The sequence below is a fragment of the Rana temporaria genome, chromosome 4, assembly GCF_905171775.1.
Source record: "Rana temporaria chromosome 4, aRanTem1.1, whole genome shotgun sequence".
In the NCBI taxonomy this organism is placed as follows: Eukaryota; Metazoa; Chordata; class Amphibia; order Anura; family Ranidae; genus Rana; species Rana temporaria.
In genome coordinates this window covers 473,172,326-473,190,155 of record NC_053492.1, presented here as the reverse complement: position 1 = coordinate 473,190,155, position 17,830 = coordinate 473,172,326, and the positions used below count along the sequence as shown (strand labels likewise).

At 47.3% G+C, this 17,830-nt stretch overlaps 1 protein-coding gene across 1 annotated transcript in view; it reads right to left on the bottom strand.

Moving 5' to 3' along the window:
• Positions 1-17,830, bottom strand: part of ZFAND3 (zinc finger AN1-type containing 3) — a 264,478-nt gene that overhangs the window by 158,225 nt on the left and 88,423 nt on the right. Inside the window, exon 2 of the mRNA XM_040351809.1 lies at positions 11,361-11,401. Within this exon, the coding sequence (XP_040207743.1) occupies positions 11,361-11,401 (41 nt within the window). The remainder of the gene's footprint in view (positions 1-11,360; positions 11,402-17,830) is intronic.

Here is a 17,830-nt window from a genome sequence, read left to right as displayed (position 1 = left end):
GGAGATTGCCAGAGACTGCAGACACAGTACAGGCGAAGCGCTGCGCAAACTGTTGGCGCTATATAAATCCTGTATAATAATAATAAATAATAATAATAATGATCAGAGACTGCAGACATAGTACAGGAGATGGTCAGAGACTGCAGACATAGTACAGGAGATGGTCAGAGACTGCAGACATAGTACAGGAGATGGTCAGAGACTGCAGACATAGTACAGGACATGGTCATGCTCATTCATTGGTTGATTGATAGCAGCGCAGCCATTGGCTCCCGCTGCTGTCAATCAAATCAATGACGCGGCACCCCGGGGGGCGGGGCCGAGTGATACAATCGGCGGCTATAGCCGCCCGCTGCATCACCGGAGCGTGCCCGCAAGCTAACCCCCTTGGGAGAGAGCTTCCCATGAATGGGGGTTAGCTGATGCGTGGAGGAGCCGAGACAGCCGCCGAGGGACCCCAGGAGACCAGGATCGGGGACACTCTGTGCAAAACTAGCTGCACAGTGGGAGATCAGTATTACGGGCCAGATCCACAAAGAACTGCCTATCTTTAGGCAGGCGTAGCGTATTTCAGATACACTACGCCGCCATAACTTAGAGCGGAGGGTTCCTTATCCAGAAAGAATTTGCGCCGTAAGTTACGGCGGCGTAGTGTAAATGTGTCGGCGTAAGGGCGCGAAATTCAAATGGATAAGATGTGGGCGTGTTTTATGTTAATTCATCTTGACCCCACGTAAATGACGTTTTTTTTTAACGGCGCATGCGGCGTCCGTGAACGTATCCCATTGCGCGTGCTCGAAATCACGTCGCAAATAGTCAATGCTTTCGACGTGAACGTAATTTACGCAAAGCCCTATTCGCGAACTTTTTACGCAAATGACGGAAAATTCAACGCTGTCCCGACGTCCATACTTAACATTGCGTACGCCTCATAGAGCAGGGGTAACTTTACGCCGTAAAAAGCCTTACGTAAACTACGTAAAAAAATGCGCTGGGCGCACGTACGTTTGAGGATCGGCGTATCTAGCTAATTTGCATACTCGACGCGGAAAACAACGGAAGCGCCACCTAGCGGCCAGTGTAAATATGCACCTAAGATCCGACGGCGTACCAACACGTACGTCGGCCGGATCTAGACCACATTCAGTCGTATCTTGTTTTGTGGATACAAAACAAAGATACGCCGGCGCATCGATGGAACTTACGCGGCGTATCAATAGATACGCCGACGTAACTCTTTGTGGATCTGGCCCTACATGTTTGTTATTAAAAAAAAAACGGGAAACTTTAGTGTCCCTTTAAAAGCAAAAGCCCCCCCCCTGCAGTCCCCTCCAAAAGCCTCTGTACTGATTGGGTCTGTCACAAGTCTAAACTGGCCTATTCAGTCTATAACCCCAGCTGGGGGCTCTTCTGTAAAGAATAAGTAAACAGGGAGGAATGTTTGGGCTGCACATGCATCGAGGAGAAGATGAAGGACTGAAAAGAAAATGAAGAGTTGTTGTGCAGGGCTCGGCAGCTCACACTGTGAATATCGGTGGTAAAAAAAATGTTCTACAAAAGCCGCAGAGATAAGTGCACTCAATGTATACTTCTCTTCCACCTCTTACATTACTGGCCAGACTCGTATTTGTACTCTGTACAGAGAAATGTCAGGATCCTTGTTGTTGTAGAGGAGTTGAAACGCGCCCATGAAGGACGGAAGGATTCGGATAAACCCTGAGACAACACAACTTCTCTGCTTTTTATAATGACAAATAAAAGCCTTGGCTGATACTTTGCAGTGGTGAGCCATTAACATTCAGCGTTGCATTGGAATTAAGTGGGATTTTAGCTATTTAGCAGTAATTTGACAGTGAATGAATCTGTGTGTATTTGTGAAGTTGGGAAGGTAAGGGGGGGGGGGTGAGGGGGACATGTGCCCCCCCCCCCAGATGCATCACATTATCAGCATGGTCTGTAGAAATGATGCAGCTCAGACATATCACCTGTAACACAGTGATGTACATATATATAGATAGACGTTACAATACAGTGAAACCTCGGATTGCGAGTAACGTGGTTAACGAGCGTTTTGCAATACAAGCATTTTATTTTTTTTGCAAAATCCTGACTCTGTTTGCGAGTGTTGGATTCAATCCACAGCAGTGTGCCATACCGCTTTTAGCCTGAAGTGCGGGGGGGGGGGGTTTGCCGCCGGAGCCGATCGGAAATACTTAGTTCCCGATAGGGATGCAACAGATCAAAAAACTCACGGTTCGGATCGTTCCTCGGATCAGGAGTCACGGATCGGATCATTTTTCGGATCGGCAAAAAAAAAAAAATCTCCCCCACTGTAATATCCACATCTCCCCCCCCCCACACCCCCCCCCTCCTCTTAGTACAGAGACCCCCCCTCCTCTCAGTACAGTGATCCCCTCCTCTCAGTACAGTGACCCCCCTTCTCTCAGTACAGTGACCCCCCTTCTCTCAGTACAGTGACCCCCCTTCTCTCAGTACAGTGACCCCCCCTCCTCTCAGTACAGTGACCCCCCTTCTCTCAGTACAGTGACCCCCCTTCTCTCAGTACAGTGACCCCGCTCCTCTCAGTACAGTGATCCCCTCCTCTCAGTACAGTGACCCCCCTCCTCTCAGTACAGTGACCCCCCTTCTCTCAGTACAGTGACCCCCCTTCTCTCAGTACAGTGACCCCGCTCCTCTCAGTACAGTGATCCCCTCCTCTCAGTACAGTGACCCCCCTTCTCTCAGTACAGTGACCCCCCTTCTCTCAGTACAGTGACCCCCCTTCTCTCAGTACAGTGACCCCCCTTCTCTCAGTACAGTGACCCCCCTTCTCAGTACTGTGACCCCCCTTCTCTCAGTACAGTGACCCCCCTTCTCTCAGTACAGTGACCCCCCTTCTCTCAGTACAGTGACCCCCCTTCTCTCAGTACAGTGACCCCCCTTCTCTCAGTACAGTGACCCCCCTTCTCAGTACAGTGACCCCCCTTCTCTCAGTACTGTGACCCCCCTTCTCTCAGTACAGTGACCCCCCTCCTCTCAGTACAGTGACCCCCCTTCTCTCAGTACTGTGACCCCCCTTCTCTCAGTACAGTGACCCCCCTCCTCTCAGTACAGTGACCCCGCTCCTCTCAGTACAGTGACCCCCCTTCGCTCAGTACAGTGACCCCGCTCCTCTCAGTACAGTGACCCCGCTCCTCTCAGTACAGTGACCCCCTCCTCTCAGTACAGTGACCCCCTCCTCTCAGTACAGTGACCCCCCTTCTCTCAGTACAGTGACCCCCTCCTCTCAGTACAGTGACCCCCTCCTCTCAGTACAGTGACCCCCCTCCTCTCAGTACAGTGACCCCCTCCTCTCAGTACAGTGACCCCCCCCCCTCCTCTCAGTACAGTGACCCCGCTCCTCTCAGTACAGTGACCCCGCTCCTCTCAGTACAGTGACCCCGCTCCTCTCAGTACAGTGACCCCGCTCCTCTCAGTACAGTGACCCCGCTCCTCTCAGTACAGTGACCCCGCTCCTCTCAGTACAGTGACCCCCCCTCTCCTCTCAGTACAGTGACCCCCCTCCTCTCAGTACAGTGACCCCCCCTCTCCTCTCAGTACAGTGACCCCCCTCCTCTCAGTACAGTGACCCCCCTCCTCTCAGTACAGTGACCCCCCTCCTCTCAGTACAGTGACCCCCTCCTCTCAGTACCGTGACCCCGCTCCTCTCAGTACAGTGACCCCCCTTCTCAGTACAGTGACCCCCCTTCTCAGTACAGTGACCCCCCTTCTCAGTACAGTGACCCCCCTTCTCAGTACAGTGACCCCCCTTCTCTCAGTACAGTGCCCCCCCCCCCCCCCCAGCTAGTACCGACAGACGAGCGGTGTGTCCCACGAGTGCGGGCTCCTCCTCTGTGGGTGTAAACAGAGGAGGGCCGCCGCCAGGTGTACCAAGATGGCCGCGGCTCCGGAGCTAGGCCGAAGCCGCGGCCTTTCCTAATGTTACGGCGGCGGCTCCGGAGCTAGGCCGAAGCCGCGGCCTTTCCTAGCGTTATGGTCGCGGATCCGGAGGTAGGCCGAAGCCTCGGCCATAACATTAGGAAAGGTTGCGGCTTCGGCCTAGCTCCGGAGCCGCCGCTGTAACATTAGGAAAGGCCGCGGCTTCGGCCTAGCTCCGGAGCCGTGGCAATCCGCAGATCACAGTGTGTTCCGATCCGAAGGGATGACCCGTTCAGATCACGGATCAACTGTGATCCGTTGCACCCCTAGTTCCCGAGGTTTTCCGGAGTACAACTAAGCTGTCCCCAGGCCTTTCCGAGGCTCTCCGACGCGCCCCCCCCCCCCCACCTCTGGCCACATGCGGTATTGCATGCCACTGAAGTCAATGCGGAACAAATTATTTTCGTTTCCATGGACTTCTATGGGGAAACTCGCTTTGATATACAAGTGCTTTGGATTACAAGCATTCTCCTGGAATGGATTATGCTCGTAATCCAAGGTTCCACTGTACTACACAAATGAATGCAGCTATGTGACTGCTAACATATCATGAAATGGACTTTTTAAATGCAGGAAGTTTAAGCACCTTCATTTTCATCCAGTCCCTGTACAGCAGAGCCCAGACGTGGAGAGGAAGTAGAAGTACAAGATGTCAATCATGCTGGTAGATGGAGAGTGCAGAATGACAGAGAGATGAGCCATTGGTCTGTTGCATCTCCTTTTACTGTCCAGTCAAAAGCTGGGGGAGGGACAAGACCTGGAAGTGTTACTGAACTGTAGCAAAGAAAGATCAGGTCTGGTCAGAACCCGGATCAGAACCTGCAACCTGGGCTGTGTCTGGCAGTATCTCTTCTTTCCACCTGGGATGCTGGACAGCTCCCTGGAAAATTCCTAGGACAATCATGCCTTGTACCTTGTTTCTGGTGAACCTTTAACTCTTTGCTCCACCCATGAACTTGCTCCTCCCATGAACTTCCTATTTAAGCCACGCCTTTGTGCTTCCTGTTTGCCAGATTATTGTGCTCTCTCCAGCCAATATCTCACTCTTGACACTGATACTGCTGTCTGTCTTCACCACCACTTGTTACCGACCTTTGACATGCTCCTCGACTACGCTTCTGCTTGATCTCAACCCGCAAGCACTTGTTACCGACCTTTGGCTTATTTACGGACTACGTTTCAGTGTGATCCCAACCTGCTATATCTGCTGCTGAATCCTGGCTTTCCCACCTCCTGGAGGGACGATCCTGAGGAACGCAACCTGATACCAACACGCAGCAAAAGCCATCTCCACCATCAAGAGCTCTGGTGAACACCGGTTAGTGCTTAGACCCCACACCTCAGGTGAGCCTACATCATACCTATCCTGCAGGTCGGTGGGAGTTTCTCTACTACTATAGCTTTCTGGTCTCCGAGCCTGACCCTGGACTGTCACAGATCTGCCCTGTCAGACAACTCACATATACTGTACAGCGTCATAAAAAATTATTCAAATTCTCAGGTTAAAGTGGAGTTCCACCCATAAATATAACATTACATCAGTAGTTTTAAAAAAATGTCATTAGTCCTTTAAGAATTTTTTTTTTTTTTTAGATGCCTTCAAAGTGTTGTTGCTAGGCAGAATAGTTAATCTTCCCACTTCCTGCACCTAGGTGCTTAAGCTTCACCGCACAGACTCCTGGGAATGTAGTGGGTGTAACTTTCCAGGAGTCTGTGCACTCCTCAGTCTCGAAGAATCATGTGACTTGGACAGTACAGGTGCTGAAACCTGATCTGAAAACTATTACATTTCTTGTGCAGCACTGAGCATGTGCAAGATCTGCAAGGCTGAAATCCAGGAAGTCATACAGTCTGGCTTCATGATGCCCACACTTAAGATGGCCCCAGTCAATTTCTATTTTATAAAGTGTCTAAATGCTGTAACAACCTAACAAAACGGACCTTAGTTTACAGACTAACTTTACTAGAATACATTAAGCTTGTGTATTACAGGGGTATTGATATTTAAAAAGTGAAATTGTGGCCGGAACTTCGCTTTAATGATGCATTCCACTAGATGCCAAGCCACATGAAAAGTGTGGTAAGTCCACCATGCAATTGAAAATGGGAAGGGTAGTGCTGCGCTAATCAGTGGTGAATGGATAAGTGAATAAACAGGTGGGGGAGGGGAATGAAAGTAGGTGTAATTGAAATGAGGAGCAATATAGCCCAAATGGCATCAGCATAAAAATAAATATAAATGATCAGTGAACAGTAACAGTAATGGTGCAAATCATATAACTACACAGGTTCCTCTTAATGTGATGAAATACACTATAAGTAATGGTGCAAAAAAAATCCCAGGTAACTGTGCTAAGTGACACTCCTATATTGGTGATAAACAGTCCATCAACAGAGTTTGAAAAATATTAGCAAAAAATATAAGTAAAATTTCAAAAATCCAAGAAAGCAAAAGTGCAAGTGTAGGTCCGCAATATGGAGTGAGAGGAAAATGGGTATCCAGTGATCCTTTTAGGGTAAGTAAGGATGTCCCCTTACCTTACTGCTGTAAGGTAACAGCATATAGATCCAACCACATTAGATGGTTCACTCGATGGGCTCTGATCCAACAACGGCAGGTCCTCCTTGGAGTTCTCGTCCCAGATTGGTCAGTTTCTCGCCCCAAAGAAATAAAGCATCGATGGTGTGATACCGTTTTAAAAATTTTAATTCTCAAAGAAAATAGACAGGGGTACTCACATAATCCAAAATACAATTGAGCATGTAAAAAAGAGGGGCAATCTGTCGCCAACGTCACCTCCGATACCTCTCAGTGGACTCATGCGCATTCGTCACTATCATGTGACTTCCTCAGGAGTCACATGATAGTGACGAATGCGCATGAGTCCACTGAGAGGTATCGGAGGTGACGTTGGCGACAGATTGCCCCTCTTTTTTACATGCTCAATTGTATTTTGGATTATGTGAGTACCCCTGTCTATTTTCTTTGAGAATTAAAATTTTTAAAACGGTATCACACCATCGATGCTTTATTTCTTTGGGGCGAGAAACTGACCAATCTGGGACGAGAACTCCAAGGAGGACCTGCCGTTGTTGGATCAGAGCCCATCGAGTGAACCATCTAATGTGGTTGGATCTATATGCTGTTACCTTACAGCAGTAAGGTAAGGGGACATCCTTACTTACCCTAAAAGGATCACTGGATACCCATTTTCCTCTCACTCCATATTGCGGACCTACACTTGCACTTTTGCTTTCTTGGATTTTTGAAATTTTACTTATATTTTTTGCTAATATTTTTCAAACTCTGTTGATGGACTGTTTATCACCAGTATAGGAGTGTCACTTAGCACAGTTACCTGGGATTTTTTTTGCACCATTACTTATAGTGTATTTCATCACATTAAGAGGAACCTGTGTAGTTATATGATTTGCACCATTACTGTTACTGTTCACTGATCATTTATATTTATTTTTATGCTGATGCCATTTGGGCTATATTGCTCCTCATTTCAATTACACCTACTTTCATTCCCCTCCCCCACCTGTTTATTCACTTATCCATTCACCACTGATTAGCGCAGCACTACCCTCCCCATTTTCAATTGCTTATGGTTTGATACACCTTCCAGTGCCGCAGCTGTACCTCCACTTCTCATCACTTTCATTTCCCCTCCCCCTTTCTTCCCCTCTCTGTTTCCCCTCCTTTGATAAGCGCGGTAATATCCATTTTTCCTCAAGTCCACCATGCACATATGCCCTCCGCCGCAATAAAAGCCTCTTTCCGGATGCTTATGATCTCCAATTACAGAGATCAAACATGCATACAGAAAAGAACACCCCCTCCTGGTGTCTCCAAGCTAAACAAGTATGGTCCACTGGGTCCCGGCGTGTAATGTTCCATAATACATTTGCCTCAACCCCGAATCCAGACTCAGATAGTCGCTGTAACGGTAAGGCCTGTGGGACCAAGAAGGATGTGGGGTACTCCTGTTTCAGCTTTACCAATGACTCTTGTGTCTAGGGTCATCCTATGTCTACTAGGGGCATAGGATGACTGAGAAATGATATCTTGAATTACATGAGATGGGACAGTAATGATAATTCATGTATTGCAGGATATCTTGAAATATTACAGGTGGTTAATTCTGAACCCAACAGGTCAATAGGACAGGGATTCATTCATGTGGGAACATAGTCTGTCAAGGGGGTAATTAAGTCTGCTACCGTCATGTAAATTAACCTTAGTTTAGCTTCTAAAGACCTGTTCATTGTGCTATGCTAATTGACACTGTATTGTGTAAAAGTTCTATTGATGATAATATGTGATTGAATTAGCACCCTCTAAAGGTCAGACGTCTGACTTATGTTTACTAAAGGAATGTGTATTGAATAGCAGGTGAGATAACCTGAAGTCATAACGTCTGCCTTGTTAGCTATAGTAAATGAACTCATGTAGATTTGGTGCCAGAAAGTCTACCCAAGAAATGTGTATTGGAGGCTCGATAGCACCCATTGTATGATGTTGTAGGTGGAGTGTGTCATTGTCCCTTTGATTACTGCAGTATGCTTTCAACTGTATAAAAAGAGCCTATGTTTACCATTAAAGTGTCATTCTTTTTGGAACCAGAGAACAGAGCTGTGTCTCGTTATTCTGGGGAGAAATCCAGAATCTGCTGGATTGTGGAGTGTCGGAAGCGGTCTTGGGTTGGTGGAATGGAATATCGTAACGGCGTTAACCCCTGACCGTTACAGTCGCCATAGAGGAAAAGGAACATAGGACGCACATAGCGTGAATACTGCCAAGTCTTTACCATTGATTGGACCCTGGGCAAACATTTTCCTGGGCCCTCCCGAATGGCGTAGCTCACAGGTGTCAAACACAAGGCCCACAAGCCGAAATTGAGTTTGACACCCCTGGCGTAGATATTATGGATGGTATAGCTATGGATGATGCTTGTTGATGATTCTTAAAGCTCAAAATGAGAATTGTCTGTCATATGCGAGTTGGTTCTGTCATGTCTGGCCATTATCAGCCGAATGTCTCTGTGCTCTACTAATTAAAAAAGAGGAAGATGTGTCAGTGGATTGTCTGTGATAACAACAGACTGAAGAAAGACGTTCCGTGGGCCACATCAATAACAGATAATGAGCAGATAAACACACACCAATTTGTTAGACACTTCTTCATAACCGGCGGGGCCATCTGTAAAAACACTAATGAGCACAAAATGGACACCGAGGAAGAAGACAGGCTGTGGCGGGAACATGACGGGGAAGTTCTGAATGCCCTTCATACCGCGCCATTCTGAATGTGTGCACAGGAAACTATGCGAGTGGCAGTCTACAAGCACCAGAATGGAGAATGAACATATGGTAAAACCTTGGTTTGAGAGTAACTTGGTTTGAGAGTGTTTTGCAAGACAAGCTAAATTTTTTCATAAATGTTGCCTTGATATACAAGCGATGTCTTGATATAAGAGTAGCGTCATGTCACAACTGAGTATAAAAGAGAAGAGAGGTGCCTCTAAGTGTAGCAATATGGTTACGTTTAACAACTTAAGGACCGCCTCCTGCACATTTACGTTGGCAGAATGGCACGGCTGGGCACAAGCACGTACAGGTACGTCCTATGCTAGTGCCCAGCCGTGGGCGGGCGCCTGCGACCCGGTCCAAAGCTCCGGGACCGTGGGACCTGATCGCCGCTGGAGTCCCGCGATCGGTCCCCGGAGCTGAAGAACGGGGAGAGCTGTGTGTAAACACACCTTCCCCATTCTTCACTGTGGCGGCGGCATCGATCGTGTGATCCCTTTTATAGGGATACACAATCGATGACGTCACACCTACAGCCACACCCCCCTACAGTTAGAAACACATATGAGGTCATACATAACCCCATCAGCGCCCCCTTGTGGTTAACTCCCAAACTGCAATTGTCATTTTCACAGTAATCAGTGCATTTTAAATGCATTTTTTGCTGTGAAAATGACAATGGTCCCAAAAATGTGTCAAAATTGTCCGAAGTGTCCGCCATAATGTCGCAGTCACGAGAAAAATCGCTGATCGCCGCCATTAGTAGTAAAAAAAAAAATAATAATAAAAATGCAATAAAACTATCCCTTATTCCTATTTTGTAAACGCTATAAATTTGGCGCAAACCAACCGATAAACGCTTATTGCGATTTTTTTTACCAAAAATAGGTAGAAGAATACGTATCGACCTAAACTCAGGAAAAAAAATGTATATCTTATTTGGGGGATATTTATTATAGCAAAAAGTAAAAAATATTGCATTTTTTCCAAATTTGTCGCTCTATTTTTGTTTATAGCGCAAAAAATAAAAACCGCAGAGGTGATCAAATACCACCGAAAGAAAGCTCTAGTTGTGGGGAAAAAAGGACGCCAATTTTGTTTGGGAGCCACGTCGCACGACCGCGCAATTATCTGTTAAAAGTGACGCAGTGCCGAATCCCAAACCTGGCCGGGTCCTTTAGCTGCCTAAAGGTCCGGGTCTTAAGTGGTTAATGAAGGTACAACATTTAGCAACTTACCGTATATACTCGAGTCATATGCTCGCAATCCAAGGTTTTACTGTAAATGTGTCATCACATGGAGTTGACACCCTCTGCATCAATAACATCCTCCACTCTTCTGGGAAGGCTTTCCACAAAATTTGGGGTGGTGTCTGTGGGAATTTGTGTCCTGGTTCTGATGTTGGATGATACAGCGGAACCTCGGTTTGCGAACGTTTCGCAATACGAGCAATATATATATATTTTTTAATCCTGACTCGGATTGAGAGTGTTGTCTCACGAAACGAGCAGGATTCAAGCCTCTGTGGTGTGCAGTACCGCATTTGGCCAGAGGTGCAGGGGGCGCCGGAGCTGATCAGAGCCGTTCAGAAATACTCCGTTCCAAGCCTTTCTGGGTGGTCGAGGGCAGCTGAACGATCTCTGAGTATTTCTGAGTCTCTCCGGTGCCCCCCCACCTCTGGCCACATGTGGTACTGCATGCCATAGAAGTCAATGTGGAACAAATTATTTTCATTTCCATTGACTTTTATGGGGAAACTCGCTTTGATATGCAAGTGCTTTGGATTACAAGCATTCTCCAGGAACAGATTATGCTTGTAATCTGAGGTTCCACTGTAGACTTGTATAAAGCTGGCCATACACTATGCAATCTCCTTTTTAGATTTACCAGAACTATGGAATAGGAGGGCCCACCTGACCAATCCATTCAGTTTGTATCAAATTAGACAGGCAAAATGCGCCAGCTGTCATTTTTATTTTACAGGTAAGCCAGTAAATGTCACAGAATGCACTGGGAATGCAGAGAAAGTACAGGTAAGAGCTGGTAGGGAACTTTAGACAGGTACTCACCCGCAAAACACTTAGAACAGAGATTCATCGTCTTGCTGGACCTGAGAGAGATAAAACAACAACATTAAGTCACAATTACTGTAATTATTTTAAATATAAATAAAAATTATGTGAAATAAATAGAGGAACTCATATATGGAATATTATCTTTACAGGGATTAACCACTTCCTTACCGCGCCTATTCTGGCACTCCTCTCCTTCATGCAAAAATCATCATTTTTTTGCTAGAAAATTACTCAGAACCCCCAAACACTATTAGATAGATTCAGTAAGAGTTAGGCCGGCTTATCAGTAGATAAGCCGACCTAACTCAGAATCTACGCCGACTTATGTTTAAGTGTATTCTCAATCAGAGATACACTTAAAGATACGACGGCTTGCGCCGTCCTATCTTAGGTTGCAATATTTCGGATGGCCACTAGGTGGCGCTTCCATTGCGGTCGGCGTAGAATATGTAAATGAGTAGATACGCCGATTCATGAACGTACCCCCGGACGACGCAGTACTTTTATGCCGTTTACGTTAGAGATAGGCCGCCTAAAGTTAGAGCTAGGCCCTAGTGGAATAGTAATGTTAAGTATGGCCGCCGTTCCCGCGTCGAAATTCAAAATTTTTACGTCGTTTGCGCAAGTCGTCCGTGAATCGGGATTTACGTCGTTTACGTCCACGTTGAAATCAATAGGCCCGTGCGGCGTACTTAGCCGCAATACACACTGGGAAATGTAGGCGCCCGGCGCATGCGCAGTGATAAAAAAAAGTCAAAAACGTAAGGTCAAGCCCCATTAACATAAAACACGCCCCCTTACACAGATTTGAATTAGGCGCCCTTAAGCCTGCTCGCTTTCGGCTACGCCGCCGTAACTTAGCCGGCAAGTACATTGTGAATCATGTACTTGCCTCGCTAACTTACGGCACCGTAGCTTAAATGCCTTAAGCTACGCCGCCGCAAAGTTGCGGCAACGTACCAGAATATAGGCATATATATATATATATATATATATATATATATATATATGTGTGTGTGTGTTTTTTTAGCAGACACCCTAGGGAATAAAATGGCAGTCATTGCAACTTTTTATCTTGCATGGTATTTGCGCAATAATTTTTCAAAAGAAATTTTGGGGGGAAAAAAAACGGTTTCACGAAAAACAAAACAGTAAAGTTAGACCAATTTTTAGGTATAATGTGAAAGATGATGTTACGCCGAGTAAATAGATGCCTAACATGTCACGCTTTAAAATTGCGCACACTCATGGAATGGCGCCAAACTTCAGTACTTAAAAATATCCACTTAATTTTTTTTACAGGTTCCCAGTTTTGTTACAGAGGGGGGTCTAGGGCTAGAATTATTGCTCTCGCTCCAATGTATGCGGCGATACCTCACATGTGTGGTTTGGATGCCGTTTACATATGTGGGCGGGACTTACGTGTGTGTTCGGTTCTGAGTGCGAGCAAACCAGGGACAGGGAAGTTTTTAAAAAATTGTATTACTATTTTTTGTTTTTTTACTTCATTTTTTTTGATCACTTTTATTCCTATTACAAGGAATGTAAACATCCCTTGTCAGAGCCGGTTCACACTGGGGCGGCACGACTTCGGGGGCGACTCGGCAAGGTGTCCTGAAAACGACTTTAGAGGCGACTTGCAAAATTACTTCTGTATAGAAGTCAATGCAAGTCGCCCCCAAAGTCGTACAAGAACCTTTTTCTAAATCGGAGCGACTTGCGTCGCTCCTATTAGAACGGTTCTATAGAATAGAATGGGACGCGACTTGTCAGGTGGCTGAGTCGCCTGACGAGTCGCCCCAGTGTGAACCGGGTCTAACAGGAATGGTTAGTGACAGGTCCTCTTTATGGAGAGAGGCGGGGTCAATAAGACCCTCACATCTCTCCTCCAGGCTGGAAAGCACGAGATCGTGAAAAAAAATTGACTGATCTCATGCCAACAGCCGCGATTGCAGCTATGATTACTTTCGGGTACCCGGGCGTGACGTCATAACATCGCGCCCGGGCCACCAACGGTCATAGAGATGACTGGTGACCATAGCTGTACACCCGCAGTCAGAAAATATCTCAAGCACCGCCACAGCTAACTGATATTCTCACTAGATTTGAAGCGAGATTTCCTGACATCATTTTGCGGCTTACTGTTCTCCTTGCTGGAGGGGAAGCTGTACCTAAGGACCTGCAGTGCAAGAATCTCCCTGCTTCTGTCATTCTGTGGATCTGTGCTTCCTTCACCTCTATCACCTCCACCACCAGTCAGCAGGGTGGCGGATCTGGCATGAGAAAGCCAAGCATACACTGACCATGGAGAAGGAATGTAGCCACCCTCTGATCAGCCTATAGTCTAAAGGCCAGAGCCCGCAGTAGGAGCAAGCAAGAGAAGGCGGCTCATTGATACATACACTGGGGATCATGGAGAAGAAATGTAGCCACCCTCTGAATCAGCCCATAGGCCACAGCCCAAAGCAAAAAGGCCACAATCCATAGCCCACAGAAGGAGCAATCAAGAGAAGGTTGCTACATTATTACATAAACTGACCATGGAGAAGGAATGTATCCACCCTCCAATCAGCTCATAGCCCGCAGGCCACAGCCCATTGCCCACTGCCCATAGTCTAAAGGCCACAGCCAGAGCCCATAGCCCGAAGCCCCCCAGAAGGACAAAGAAAGAGAAAGAGGCTACCATTTTACTTACACTGGGGACCATAGAGAAGAAATGTAGCCATCCTCCAAACCGATCCATAGCCTATAGGCCACAGGCCATAGTATAAAGGACAGAGCCCATAGCCTGAAGCCCCTAAAAGGGCAAAGAAAGAAAAGCTGCTACATTTCTACATACACTGGGGAACATAGAGAAGAAATGTAGCCACCCTCTAAACCAGACCATAGCCTATAGGCCTCAGGCCATAGTCCATAGCCCACAGTCCATAAAGGAGCAAATCAAGAGAAGGTCTCTCCAATCTTACATACCATGACCATGGAGAAAGAATCTTATCCACCCTCTAATCAGCCTATAGTCTAAAGGCCACAGCCCGCAGCAGGAGCAAGCAAGGGAAGGAGGCTTATTTCTACATACACTGGGGACCATGGAGAAGAAATGTAGCCACCCTCTAAATCAGCCAATAGGCCACAGCCCAAAGCAAACTGGCCACAGTCCATAGCCCACAGAAGGAGCAATCAAGAGAAGGTTGCTACATTCGTACATACACTGACCACGGAGAAGGAATGTATCCACCCTCCAATCAGCTCATAGCCCATAGCCCCAAAGCCCGCAGAAGGACCAAGGAAGAGAAGGAGGCTACATTTCTACTTATACTGGGGACCATAGAGAAGAAATGTAGCCATCCTCCAAACCGATCCATAGCCTATAGGCCACAGCCCATAGTCTAAAGGACAGAGCCCATAGCCTGAAGCCCCTAAAAGGGTCAAGAAAGAAAAGCGGCTACATTTCTACATACACTGGGGAACATAGAGAAGAAATGTAGCCACCCTCTAAACCGGACCATAGCCTATAGTCCACAGTCCATATCCCACAGAAGGAGCAATCAAGAGAAGGTTTCTACAATCTTACATACACTGACCATGGAGAAGGAATGTATCCACCCTCTAATCAGCCTATAGTCTAAAGGCCACAGCCTGCAGCAGGAGCAAGCAAGAGAAGGCGGCTCATTTCTACATACACTGGGGACCATGGAGAAGAAATGTAGCCACCCTCTAAATCAGCCCATAGGCCACAGCCCAAAGCAAACAGGCCACAGTCCAATCAAGAGAAGGTTGCTACATTCTTACATACATTGATCATGGAGAAGGAATGTATCCACCCTCCAACCAGCTCATAGCCCGCAGGCCACAGCCCATTGCACACAGCCCATAGCCCGCAGGCAAGAGCCCATAGCCCACAGCCCCCAGGCCAGAGCCCATAGCCCGCAGGCTAGAGCCAATAGCCCACAGAACCCAGGCCAGAGCCCATAGCCCCGAACACCCCAGAAAAACCAAGAAAGAGAAGGAGGCTACATTTCTACTTACACTGGAAACCATAGAGAAGAAATGTAGCCATCCTTCAAACTGATCCATAGCCTATAGGCCAGAGGCCATAGCACACAGAACGAGCAATCAAGAGAAGGTTTCTACAATCTTACATACACTGACCATGGAGAAGGAATGTAGCCACCCCTCTAATCAGGCCATAGCTTGCTGGCCACAGCCCATAGTCTAAGGTCACTGCCCATAGTCCACAAGCCACAGCCCGCAGGCCAGAGCCCATAGCCCGCAGCTCACAGAAGGAGCAAGGAAGAGAAGGCGGCTACATTTTTACATACACTGGGGGCCACGAAGAAGAATTATAGCCACCCTCTAATTGGAGATCGGATCAAAATTTTCCTTTTTTTTTTTTTAACCAGAGTTTACACACACCATAACATTTACTATTTCCTGCATGGCAGGCTTTGCTTGAGAAGTAGGGCTTTTTCAATGTTATATAAGTAGCCGATTGACTTTCTTTTTGCCATTTTGAACAAACATAGAATTAAAGTAAAAAAAAAAAAAAACTACATAAAAAAAAACACGGCAACAAACCCCCCCTCCCCCGTCTCGTTCTCAAACAAGCCAGGATTTGACGCAGAAAGTCGGTTAATAGGAGATCGGCCACGCACTCCCTGTCGCTCGTGAACGATTTCCACTTATTACACAAGCGGCTGAAGCACCGGACGGCCATTGTAAGGCGGTTTAATAACAGCACTTTAAACAAACTGTAAGGTAAAACGCGAGCGCATTTGTCAGATCGGAGAAAGAACAAGTTTCACGCTGTGCCAAATGGGCTTTTCTATGCTGGCGCTCCAATCCTGGCACCGAACTGCAAGATACAAAAAAAAAAAAGCGTTCGCATAAATATTTGGAGCGTGTGCCGGGCAGAGGGAACAGGCGGATTCGTCATGACACAGGCTACGCCGCGTGAGGAAAATCGCTAAGAGAAGACGCAGCGACGCAATTTCTTTGTTGCAAAATTTATTCTAATACAATTAATAAGTTGATCACACGATTGTACATACTGCTAATATACAGCGAGGGAAAAAGTATTTGACCCTCCTGCTGATTTTGAACGTTTGCCCCCCTGACGAAGGAATGATCAGTCTATAATTTTATTGGTCGGTTTATTATAACAGCGAGAGAGAAAGAACAACAAAAATATCCAGAAAAACGCATTTCCAAAAAGTTTTATATGACCCCAGTGCACCGAAGACATCCTGAATCATCTAGTGACCCCAGTGCACCCCAAAACATTCCGTATCACCTAGTGACCCCAGTACATGCTGTGACTCCAGTGCACCCCAAAACATTCCGTATCACCTAGTGACCCCAGTACATGCTGTGACTCCAGTGCACCCCAAAACATTCCGTATCACCTAGTGACCCCAGTACATGCTGTGACTCCAGTGCACCCCAAAGCATCCTGTGTCACCTGACTCCATTGCACCCCAAAGCATCCTGTGTCACATGTCTTCATTGCACCCCATGACTCCAGTGCACCCCAAAGCATCCTGTCACCTGTCTCCATTGCACCCCATGACCCAATGCACCCTCAAAACATCCTGTATCACCTAGTGACCCCAATGCACCCTATGACTCCAGTGCACCCGAGTATCCTATGCTACCTAGGGACCTATTGGCCCCAGTGCACGGAAGACATCCTGTTTCACCTAGTGACCCCAGTACACCCCCCAAAACATCCTGCATCACTTAGTTACCCCAATACACCCCCCCCCCCAAAACATCCTGCATCACCTAGTGACCCCAGTACACCCCCAAAACATCCTGCATCACTTAGTGACCCCAGTGCACCCCCCAAAACATCCTGCATCACTTAGTGACCCCAGTGCACCCCCCAAAACATCCTGCATCACTTAGTGACCCCAATGCACCCTATGACTACAGTGCACCCGAGTATCCTATGCTACCTAGGGACCTATTGGCCCCAGTGCACGGAAGACATCCTGTTTCACCTAGTGACCCCAGTGCACCCCCCAAAACATCCTGCATCACCTAGTGACCCCAGTGCAGCCCCCAAAACATCCTGCATTACCTAGTGACCCCAGTGCAGCCCCCAAAACATCCTGCATCACCTAGTGACCCCAGTGCTCCCCCAAAACATCCTGCATCACCTAGTGACCCCAGTGCTCCCCCAAAACATCCTGCATCACCTAGTGACCCCAGTGCACCCCCCAAAACATCCTGCATCACCTAGTGACCCCAGTACACCTCCCAAAACATCCTGCATCACCTAGTGACCCCAGTGCTCCCCCAAAACATCCTGCATCACCTAGTGACCCCAGTGCACCCCCCAAAACATCCTGCATCACCTAGTGACCCAGTGCACCCCCAAAATATCCTGCATCACCTAGTGACCCCAGTGCTCCCCCAAAACATCCTGCATCAGTAACCCCAGAGCATCCTGTGTCACCTAATGT